The sequence below is a fragment of the Aythya fuligula genome, chromosome 11 (genome assembly GCF_009819795.1).
Source record: "Aythya fuligula isolate bAytFul2 chromosome 11, bAytFul2.pri, whole genome shotgun sequence".
In the NCBI taxonomy this organism is placed as follows: Eukaryota; Metazoa; Chordata; class Aves; order Anseriformes; family Anatidae; genus Aythya; species Aythya fuligula.
In genome coordinates, this window is record NC_045569.1 from 20,115,001 (window position 1) to 20,127,148 (window position 12,148).

The 12,148-nt window shown below is 37.3% G+C and overlaps 1 protein-coding gene across 1 annotated transcript in view; it reads left to right on the forward strand.

Annotated features, from left to right (window-relative positions):
* Positions 1-12,148, forward strand: part of IQCH (IQ motif containing H) — a 64,819-nt gene that overhangs the window by 23,466 nt on the left and 29,205 nt on the right. The window contains exons 11-14 of the mRNA XM_032194525.1: positions 1,799-1,882; positions 4,200-4,375; positions 7,621-7,893; positions 9,777-9,968. Coding sequence (XP_032050416.1) covers positions 1,799-1,882; positions 4,200-4,375; positions 7,621-7,893; positions 9,777-9,968 — 725 coding nt within the window. The remainder of the gene's footprint in view (positions 1-1,798; positions 1,883-4,199; positions 4,376-7,620; positions 7,894-9,776; positions 9,969-12,148) is intronic.

Below are 12,148 nucleotides of genomic sequence, written 5' to 3' on the forward strand. Positions count from 1 at the left end.
CAGATAGCTTCTTCTCCTCCTTCCCTTCAGACATCACCCCATGGTTACTCAAACTATTCCCCTCATCCATGCTGCTCCTTCTGTTTTCAAAGGTGAGTTTGAAAAGTGTTGTGGATTCTTTGCTGAGGGAAGACACTTTGAGACAAGCAAAATTTATTAAGAAAATCACAATTAAGGGGCATTAGGTCATGGTTGAGGTTGAAAGGGGAGGTGAAAGCAGGCCCTTTACCATTATTTCCTACACCCGTTGTTTTAGTACTTCTATAACTCTCCCTATAACTTACCCCTGTGTAAATTGGGAGCATTCCACCGAAGTCATTGCACAAACACTGTCGTAAAACTCATGCAAGGGAGGAAGTCCCTCAGTGTCCTTCCAGCGCCACTAAACTGAGAAATCAAAATTCTTGGTTCTCACCTTGCAAGGTCAACCCTCTTGTAGACCAGCTCTGTCAGTCTGATGCTGTGATGCTCTGACACCTAGTGCAAATGAACAGCCATATCCTCAAGTGCTCTGCCATTGCCAGCTTTTGTTAATATCACTGTTTTCAGACACGATTTGGAATTTAATTTAATCAGATTACAGGTATAGATCAACTAAAGAAGAGGTTCTTTGAATCAAAATAAGAGCTTTCGCTTCTGGCAAGTGCAAATTTATTTGAAATGTTTTGTGCACTTGAGACCAAATGCAGAAGCTCAAAATGTTAGTGACACATGAACCACGAGTACATTACAAAGCAGAAATATTAGCCCAGGCTATGGTTGTACTGGAACGTTGGGAATATGAGCACAGTATATGCAATTCATTTGGGCGAATCTGGTGATTTACATTTCTCCATATTTAATTGTTTTGTTTTCCTGTGTGCAAAATGGCAGCATTGGCACATCACCTTAGAATGTTTGTTACTTCTAATAATTGCCCTTGCAGTAAAAAACAGGTGGCTTCACATGAAAGATCCCGTTACCATATTCCAATATGAAAGCAGTGAGATACTTAGCAAATTTTAGTCAAACTAAGTTTTTCATAAATGACTGGTCATGTGCAGATACATTGGAATATTGTAAGGGTCTTGGTAATGAATCTTAAGATTTCATGCCACGTACTGAGTGTTAGGCTGAACTTCCATATTGATTTAATCACAACTTGCAACTCGCAACTCGCGTTGTGTGCTTGTGTGTGTTTGTCTATACATACTGATTTATTTAGAATTAACTTAATTTAAAAATTACGGGATTAGAGATTATAGTCACAGTGGTCATGTCATTTGCAGCAGTCTTTTCAAATGCAAGTCTGCAATCAGTTGGAAGTCTGACCTCCAAATAGATTATCCTAGCTCAGACAGGCTGCCACTCATTCATCCTCTGCAACAAAGTGATCAGGTATCACTGAGACATCTTCTTAATGAAGTGTTTTTGTTGCCTTTTATCTGTGTGAAGGACAAAATGTACCGCTCTACCGGGATTCTTGCTTAATGACGGTGTTATTTTTTTCAGTGTTTAAAAAAAATCCAAACGCATAGAAGATGAGCAAAATACTCAGATGTGGCTACACATTTAAATTATAAAGCTCTGTAGGTCTGTAGTGTCTTTATTTAAAATCTCATGACACAAAAACATGATGTTACATCAGTTCATTAGTAAAAATAAACTCATACAGATGATGTAATTTATGCAATATCATGTTTAGGATTTGAAATACTTATATTACAGATTTTTAATATAAAAGTCTGATTTCTTTTAAATATATATCAGGGCTTCTTTGAATACATTCGGGGGGGGGTCATCTTTACTTGTTTTCCAGGATATTCCCAGTGCATTCGTGAACACATTCCTGATTTTGCTCTCCAACAGAATTTACAGATGGGAAGACTGTGTGACATACTGGGTATGTTACGAGCTGTCGGCTGCCTATATCTTGATTGTTATTTGCCCGTACTTGTGAGTAAAAGAGAATGATGGGTGAGGACTTTACTTTTGTATTAGTATTATAGAGAACATATCAGCTCAGAAGCAATTATGCCATTTTCTCCTGTCCAAGTTATTCATAAGAACATCATACTGATTTTTCTGACTCTGTGGTAATGTAAAGCAGCCTCATCCTGTGGCATGCTGAGCACCACAAACGAGCAAAAGTGCTTAGTGTTCTACAAAATTAGGTAGCTAATTCTGCTAGTGTTCATTCAAGCTCGTAGAGAGAGAAAGATATGCTAGAAAGAAACAAGCCCTTATTTAAACCATTTTTTTTTTAATTAGCAAATGAGGTAAGAGACATGCATTAAAAAGTTTTTCCTAGAATGACAGTCCTCTTTTAAGCAAAGCATTGAAGAATATTATTTGTCAATGACCAACTTCATTGGCTCCCTGGAATGACATACTTTACATGATTCATGTATATTTCAGTATCATTATTATTTTATAAATGCCATTTAGTAAGTTTCTAACAAAAATATATTAGATGCAGAAATTTACAGTTGCCTAAAATAATAATGTAATTGCCTTTATATATTATCTAGACACTAATACTGTTTTTCCACAGTAGTTTTATTTATTTATTTATTCATTCATTTTGTCTCTGAAATGATACTTAGAAACTTAAAGGTACAAAGTCAACGCGTTATATAGACAATCTTTCTTACTTGAAAATCTGTGAACGTGAAAATTGGTTTCACTGTAAAATGTAAAGTAGACCATGAGTAAGATGCAAACTAGTTAATTGTTAACTAAAATATTAACTAGATCAGACGCCTTACCTGTGCCTGGCAGAAGAGCATTGACATTTACCACCTTGGTTTTCTTTTTGTTTACTATACCAGAGGATTTCCTTGCTTGATGTGACTTGCTATTAATCTGTCTCTGAAGCCCCACTGTGTCCAAAGCAGACTTTACAGGGCAGAGCTAAGAGTAGTAAAATCTGTTGCAGCATTTTATTCACCAAATGCACTTAAGTTTGTCAATTTTTGACAGTGCAGTACTTTCAGCATATAGACAACGTGGGGAAGTAGGTTTTTTTGTACCCAAGCTGGTAAATTTTCAGGCTGATTTTGTAAATCTGCATAAAAGAGTATTGACTAACAGTTCTAGTGAGCTGTTCTTTTAAATATTTTTAAAAGTTATATGGTAATGACCTGCGTTATGTAAAGGCTCTACCAGTACTCAGATGTAGGGCTGACTGTCGGATGCTGTACTGCTTTAATGCTTCAGTTGAGACTCTGGCATTACATTTTTAATGTGTGGTGTTTGCCTGTAGCAGTATGGCAAAACAAAAGTGAATGAGTGGGATCTCTTATTCCTTTATAACGATAGGTTCAGGGTTTCCTTAGTCCAATAGTTTCATTGCTTCTGATTCATTCATGTGTAAGAGCAGTTGTCCCTGGCACTTTCAGGGCTCCTGTTTCTGTGCCTAGTAAAGACAATGAAAGACTTCCTACTGATTTCAGCAGGAGCTGGATAAAAATCTAGGAGTGCTTTTTGGCAGCATACCCTATCAATGTTACAAGGCAATTAGTTCATTAACTCATCTATTAATATTTTAGAAGAGCACAGTGGTTAAAATTTTCTGAAATGGATTATATTACAGACTTTCACTTTCTCACCTCTTAGTGTTAGTGCATACACAGTCTTTCAGCCCAAGTTGTTTTACATGCAGAAAACAGATTTTCACACTGTGGTATTTAACTAGCTAATCTGCACACTCACATGCTCAACAATAGTTATTAATGGTATCCTACCGTGAGCTTTTATTTGGACAGGACAAGAATAGGAGCAGGCCGTGCAAAATCCAGGCAGCGTATGAAATTGCGATTTCATCAGCTTTCTAAACTTAATAGCTCAGTTTTATAATTTACTGAACTTAATGGGATATATTTTTAAAGCAGTGTACAATTCCCATTGATGTTAATGTGAGTCGTGTAGATAAATCCCCCTGCAAGACTTTCAAAATTCTGCCCCCAATATGTTCTGCAGATTGAATTCTGAAAACTAGCTATTTCTTTGGGTTGCTGACCTGTCTTCAGAGAAATGCTGAAGCACAGAAAAAGCAGTTAAACCACTCAGATTAGGGAATTAAAGATCCGGGTTTTATTTCCAGTGCCTTTTTTTGTAGGGAAGCTGTTTGTTAGCAAATGTTCAGGAATCATCAGATTGCTGTTGTGAATGGAGTCTACCTTTCTCCCAATAATGAGCATTGTGCCCCTTTGTTTTAGATGCCAACGTGGACGTCATCTACATCTGCCCCCTTCATCTGAGTGAGGAGTTACTGCAGTATTACAATAAACTCCTGGGTCTGCAGGCAGCTGTTAGATCTGGGAACCCTGAGGACATGGGTGACCTGCAGGACAGGTTCAAAATTCTCACCCCTGAAGCTATAAACAGCTTCCCTGTGAGTTTGTCTTCTAATTACTACAGCTTGAGGGATGCAGTAAAATTAAATTGGAAATTTTATAACTTGTAACGCTCTGGTACACATCAGTGAAATATTATTGCAAGTTTAAGGGCTTTACTGATTAGACTACTAGTTAGAGCATTGGAAATAAATATCCTGGTTTAGCTTTATAGACTTAGTTCAGATTGTCCTATATTGGCTGTTTGTAGGCCACTGTTCATTCTTACTATATGCTTGGGACTGTGAACTTGATAGATTTATATCTGTAAGCAAATCACAGCAATAAACCATTCTTATTACTCAAACTTTATCTCTGGGTAGCCCAGCATCCAATCATCCATGTGTTGGTAGTGTTTCTTGCAATTAAATCCAACTTAGAACTTTGTAAATAACAGAACTTAAAACTATTTGGGTTAGATAATATAGAAAAATGATTTCCAAACCTGCCAAGTCATTTTTAAATCCACGTGCTGGGACATCATCTAAAATGAGACCTTAACTATTGTATGCTACATACAGTGCTTCTGATAACACTGCAATGCAGCGAAGCTCCTTTACAGTGAAAAACAATTTTATATTGTAAATATTAAGTTCACAGTATCTTAGCTAAGATTTGATTTGTGTAAAAGTTTGTGATACATGCATATCTCTAGTGTCTATATTTGAAGCCCCCACTCTTGGAATATTTCTGCTGAAATTTTCCAAACAAAGCTTCTTTACCAGGTGAAGAGCAAACAACCCTGTGAAAATTGCTGCTGCTGCTATGATTTACTGGGAAATGTTTGTATGCTTTGATATAGGGAGATAATTTTAGTTGCAAGGGCTGCATGGTTCTTTCGTGGATATAGACTGTGCCCCCTACCCAGATTCAGAATGCTGAGAAGTGTGCTAGTGCCATCAATAAGAATGGGAAATTGCAATATGTGTGGAATAATCTGTACTTGTAACTGAATCCAGTCACCCGCTGGCCTGAGTGATCATGAATTTAGCTGTCATTCTGTCTGTGTAAGGGTTAGAATTTTACAGGTTCTTTTGGGGCATCTTTCTTCTGGATTACTCTATAAAACCTTTTGCTGTACCAGTGTATCTGAAATTACTCCTGAAGTATGAACATCTGGCTTGAAGGCCACCTTAGCAGGCTACTTTGAGCAATTCCAGATGCACAGGTCAACCTTAACCAGCTTGCTAGTTGCTTTGGTGGAATGGGATGGAAGGAAAATCTATGGAAAAGAAAACCAGACACAGAGAGCCCTGCATCACTTCTTGGTGTCTGCAGAGAATGCGAGGAAGAGGTGTCCATGTACCCGTGTCCTTTACTCTCTAGCTATGAGAATGATCTCGTGTGACTCTGTGCAGCCAGGTGCAACGTTACACTCTGCTGCTCCTCAACTAGCAGCAAATTCAAAGTGGGGTAGTGGTAGCTTTGCTCATTGTGGAGAAGTTGATGCCAAGTTCAGCTTCTCTGATCTTGGGAAGTTTAAAAAAAAATCGACAGGCTTAAGAAGCAAGAACTACACTTTGGCTAATCCATCAGCCATTATTCCACTGTGTTGTGTTGGAATTCTGGGGATTCCTCATTCCTCCTGCTTTTACCTGCTTTTGCTCACACTACCATATATCATGGCGGCCATACCACTCTCAAAGCAGGAATGAACTAGCTTTTACAGCCTGTTTCTTGCACTCCTTAATTAACTGTAAAATCTATTATTGAGAGACACAAAACAAATCTTGTCCCCATGGCCCCAGGGAGCAAGTGACCGGGGCTGGAAATTGATCCTGTTCTCGACGTGGCAGAACTCTGCCATGAGACCAACAGAATGGGCCATCTCTGTGCTTTTGTACCAGTGCTCAAGAGAAAAGAAACAACCAAATCAGAACATTAAGAGTCTCTGTTTTAAAACTGACAGAAGGAAAAAAAAAAAGAAAAAAAGAAAAAAAAAAAAAAACAACTCCAGCAAAATGTGTTTGTTGTTCTGTTTGCCCTTTTACTTGTGTGACTCCCTTTTTCCTACTAGAAGCTTGAAAATTGTCTCATTTCTCTGACCTGGAGACACGTCCCCCTTCTGCTTTCAGTACGTCTGGCTCTTTTACAGGGAGAGTTGGGCACTTTGGGGAGCGATGTGTTTGGTACAAGAAAGCATTAAGCAAGTGACAAAAGGGATTCCTTCTGCCCATTTCTGGGGGCTCCTCCATCATCCCCATCCAAGGAGTTGGAATTAGGATTTATACTTCAGTCCATGTGAAGGAGCATCCAGAAATTTGAAGGAAAATGTGCTGTGTTCCTCAGTCCTGCATATCCCTAAGAAAATCTAGCATTTCTGCTACCCTGTAAAGGAATACTTGGGCCTCGATTAGATAAAATCTCAATGTAAAGAAGTTTTCCTTGTTTATGGCAATCTTTTGCAATGGATGTCTATTGTACTGTCCCATCCATCTCAACGTCAGTGCACCTCTGTACCTTTGTAAAGATAATTGGGTTGTCTGCAAATGACACACAGGATATGTTGCAGCAAATACTTGTGAGGTTTCATTTGCCACGACTGATATTCTTAGGTTAAATTTAAGGCTGTCACAGGCAACTTGTTCAGCAATAGAGATTTTCTTTTTTAGAAGAAATGAAAAATTCCTTACAAAAAGTTGAAAACATTGTACTGTAAAAAAAAATAAAATAAAATACTATTCTTACCTTGAGTACTCTGCAGTTGCGTTTACAGTAGCTATCAGAACTACTGTATAATGGAAATGTATATCCCCAGTAATTTAATGTGATCAGTGAAAGCTTTTGTAAATCAAAGTGTTTTATTCTCAGAAAATCGCTTAAAATACTGCTGAACTGTATGGTGAAATACATTCTCTGCTATAGGGGTTTTTCTTCATTTTTGTATTGATTTTTAGGTGCTTTAGAGTTAAACCATGCCAGAAGTGTTGCTGAGATGAATCACTATTATCCAAAGGCCACCAGCCTCTCTGCCGACTGACAGAAGGATAATTCCGTATGGATCAAATAAATACAGATGTGTAGTAATTAGTTCTATTCCCAGTGAGCCCATTTCCAACACACTAAAGATGTGCACGATTATGGAGCCTCACCCCAACAGCTTTTATCAATTTAAACTGCTAAGCTACAGGATAGGTCATAACCCAGCCTGCTATTAATAATGTATTTATTGTGTGCAACATTATAAATTAGGTTCATGGAATAGAAAAGAACACCTTTTAACAAGAATGTTATCTTTATACAGAAGCATCACATGTGCCTAGCCACTCAGCTGAAGTACAGTCCCAAGACAATCAAAAGAATAAAAATCCTTATCCAGAGCAGAGATGCCTACATTATTGGAGGGGTTCCCCACAAAGATGATTTAGCAGTGGCTGACATGTTAAATGTGCCTATATTAGGCTCAGTGCCAGAAGTGGCTCATCTCTATAGTACCAAGTCTGGAAGTAAACGAATTTTTGCCAGTGCTTGTGTGCCAACCCCTCCTGGAGAATCTGACATCTACAACAACGAGCAGGTAAGCAGGATGTGCTCTGGGATGTGTCAACATGCAGGTGCCTGTTTTCACCTGATAGGATGCAAACTTTGTAGAATTGCAATGGCTGTATTGATTAGACCCTAACTAGGTTTGATTAAATCGTGGGTGAGGTTGGGCTCTCTTTCAGCTGAATTTCACCAATTAAATGCAATTCATATCCCAGTCAGCAAGCAATACGATTGTTCTCATATTCTTCACATACGATCTTGAGAATATATAAGCCCTTTTGGAGCAGTTATTTCAAACAGCTTGTGTTGCTGCTCCATGGATGAAGCCATGGCCTTAATGATATTAATAGGAGTTTTACCAGTGACTGAAAATAGAACAGGGATTTCTGGGAAGCAAAGTATTTGATAAAGGGGAAACTTCTTCCACTTAGGAAGCCAGCCATTCAATTTGAGGTTCACTGAGCATATCTACAGCTGAAGTTTTACCTTGTCTCTGGCTTATCATTGCTAAATTTGATGATCTTATCAGCATGACATGACAAAATATTACTAAACTAAAATTACAAGGCACGTGAGTTTTCTGTAGTGTATTCATTTGACACGTTTATTTTGCATTCTGTGCCTCAGTATTTCATTCTAAAAGCTGAGTTTGCAATATGTTGTTGTATGTCTAAATACAATCTGTACTGATTTTTATTGTATTTTTATGGAGGTAATCTGCCATTGTTCATAGGTATTCTTTCTTAGATTTTTCACATTGCTTTTCTTTTTATTAATCACCTTTAACAGTGAAAACAAGCTAAGCTACACAAATACATTGCAACTTCTATAGCAGATGAAATAAATATGTGATCAATGATCTGTAAAACCACTGTTTGATTTATTGTTAAATAACTAACTTACGTGAATCTAATACTTTTGATTCATTCTACAGTGTTATGGAAGTTCTACTTCTGCTGTTTGCGTGTATGAAATATTGACATTTTAGGTTAAATAATCAAAGCAAGGTGACACTATGTTAAAGCACAATTCAATTTTCACTTAAAGATAGCACATAATTCTTTATGATTGCTACAGTCCTTACAGTATTATTGATCCTTTTCATTACTGTAGGGGAGTCATCAAGAAAAACACATTTATAGGATTCTCAAAAGCCACAAATAATAGCATCTGAAACACACATGTAATTGTATTTGAGGTCAGTGGAAAAAATAAGGAAAAAAACTCCCCAAAATTGTTATATAAAAATACTTTCTAGCTAATGCAAAAACATCTGATAATATTATTACTGGGTTCAAAGGCATCTGCAGTTTCTACGAAGCTAATTGCACCCTACGCCAGCTGGGCAAAAGGCATTTGAAGCCCATTTAAATCTGTGTACATATACAAATAAATAATTAGCATTTTTATAAAGCCTGCCTAGTAGCTCCTTCGTATATTTATAACCGTATAATGTACTCTCCAGTAGGAAAATTCCACAGATGTTTGGCTGGTGTTAGAATCTGGCACAACTGTTTCTCAGATTTTGCAAATAGGGTAGTCCATCCCACGTTATTCCCTGTCAAAAACATCTATTTAGCTGTACTGATGATCCAAAACCGAAGTTTCTGGTGTGACAAAAAAGCCTGAACAAACAAGATTCTGTTTTCTTTTTTTGTAGGAAACAGAATGTTGCTGTTTGGTAGTCCGCCCAAGTGGACTCAAGTACCAGATGAAGACCATAAATTCTTCACCAAAAAATGTTCAGGGTTGCTTTCACTAAGTGTCCAAGATAACTGTAAAAAGACAAGTATCTCTAAGAAACAGAAACCATAATTAGATTTCAAGTCCAAACATTTGAGAAAGGGGAGTGTAAATCAAGGAACAATTTGATATTGTCATGGTACCAAATATCTTTGTGTCCTTGCTCCACAGATGATCAGTATTCTCAGTCAGCTGATCATTGACAACATGGAAGTGCGGCGCTGGTTGTTCAAAGTGAATGATGAATCTGGAGGAAATGGCACTGCCTACTGTGATATTATCCTGCATTTGAAATGCTACCCCTGGGTTCTGAAGGAACGGCAGAAACACAGACCTGAGATATGGAGTAAGAAGTGGGCACATGTAAGTAATAAAGGAGCAGGGTATCTTGTCTGCTGGCCTGGCTCCTTCCTAGTCTGCTGGGGTTGTTCCTCACAGCAAGTCTATTCTCTAAGCTTTTGTTTGAAGACATAGATAAGCATTGGTGTTACAGAGTCCAGAGCAGCTTGTACAAAGTAGTAGGTAACAGTAATTCAAATTAAAAAAAAATAAATATCCCAAAGTGTGAGCAAATGTCTGATATCCAACTGTGGAATGATTTGGGCACAGAACATTTAATTACATAGTGGTTTTTATCCAAAGTGAGAGCACGTAGGAATGAGTCTATCAGTGGTAGATCGTTACAGCTATGTAGAAACATTGGAATTACTGCAACAAAACTGTTGGATTAATATAGTGAACAATGCTGATCAATTTGAAACCACATACAAACTATTTACTTTTTAAGCTGGCTTCCTAAGGATTATTTTTTCTTTATATTTTTCTTCACTAACAACTTTTAAGCCTGTTAGGGATTTTCATCTGTAGAAGACAGAACACGGAGTATCAGAGATCATTAGACTCCTGCATGTTTCATTACAGTGGGTGTTTAGGTAAGGACAGAGAGAAATCCTATAAATATTTAACTGAGGGAAACAATATAGCATGAACTCTTGCACTAGTGGATTCATAAGAATCCGTATGCTTGAGAGAGATTGTAAGATGATACATCTCAACCGCAGAAAAATCCATCTGAAACTAGAGTTCATTAGTTCTGGTATTTGGAGAACTATTTGTTCTTTAAATATTCATTGGTATTTAAATGTGTTAATTTCAATAAGCATTTAATATTTCTGTATATGGTGCCATGTTCATTCCTAATGCAATGGTTTTAAAGCCAGAAGGAATGTATCCAGAAAGAATTGCTTAATTTCCATAAACTTCTCATTATAGCTCTCTTGATTTTTTTTTTTGGTTTAATTCAATCAAAACTGTTTTGGAATTTTTTCTTTGATTGAATTATATTGTATATTAAAATTTCAAATTGGGCTGATTACAGTTCTGTTCCATTTGACAACTACAAAATAATTCTGCGTTATGAAATGGAGCTTATTGTATAAAACTGAAGCACTAATTTGTCCAATCTGCTGAGGATCCCTAACTGTGTACAAGTCAACCAGTACGAAGCAGAGCATTGCAGAGCTGCCCCAGTGGCAGCATTGTCTTGCCACTGAGCTTTCTGGGACATGAAGCTAGCAGAACATACCTAGATCCTGCTCCAACCTCAGAGCTGAGGGCAGAAGACATGGTAAAATGCAGTTTCACCAGGTCTAGTTTTCTGCTGGTATAAATTCCCTGTACAGGTGTTATTACCTAGAGTTAGCGCTCCCGTTTCTGTGCCTTTTTAATTATTCCATGGCTAAGTGACTCTGAATGAAGGGACATAGTGATAACTAGCTTTCTGTTTTCCCTTTCATACTGTGTTTATGTTAGGCTTTGATGTAGCCAGGAACCAATCCTTTAGAAGCCCTCAAACACAATCATTTATTGGAAGTTGGAAAATATATATGGAATGATGCATTTGATCTAATTTCCTAGAGTCAGCAGGAAAGCTTCCATAAATCCAGACCAATATTAAAGTGAAACTTGCTGCTATTTCGAACGTCTTGTTTGAATATGTGTGTTCAAATTTTTCTGCCTTCTGAGTTTAGCCCCCTTTTGTAAAACGGGAGACCTTTTTTATATGTAATGAATTGCAGTTTCCACTGAGTATTACCATTGAGAGCAGAGGATTAAAATCATCCTTTGTTAAGGAATACCATTGTAATGATACACATTTAAACATCAAAGCATTAGTTTATGAGCACAGGCATGCTTTAATGTCCTATTACAGTATGTAGACCTGTTTCTTTCGATAATGAAGACATTGTGTCATCGGCATAGGCTGCCACATACAAAACGTATGCTGGCAGGTTATTAAAAAATTCAGCTTCTTGATGAAAGACTATCCTGCAGGCTAAGAGTACAGTGAAAAGACTTCATTCTGGTAGAATTATTAGAAATGAGAATATGACTGTAAGCACTAAATTATGTTAATACTTACAAATAGCATCATTTGCATAGCAGTTTAAGACACGATACCCAGATTTTCCTTATTGGTATGTAGTAGACAAGAGATTAAAAATAATGTAGTTTTTGAGTTTGAATTGTGTAAAAATCTATTC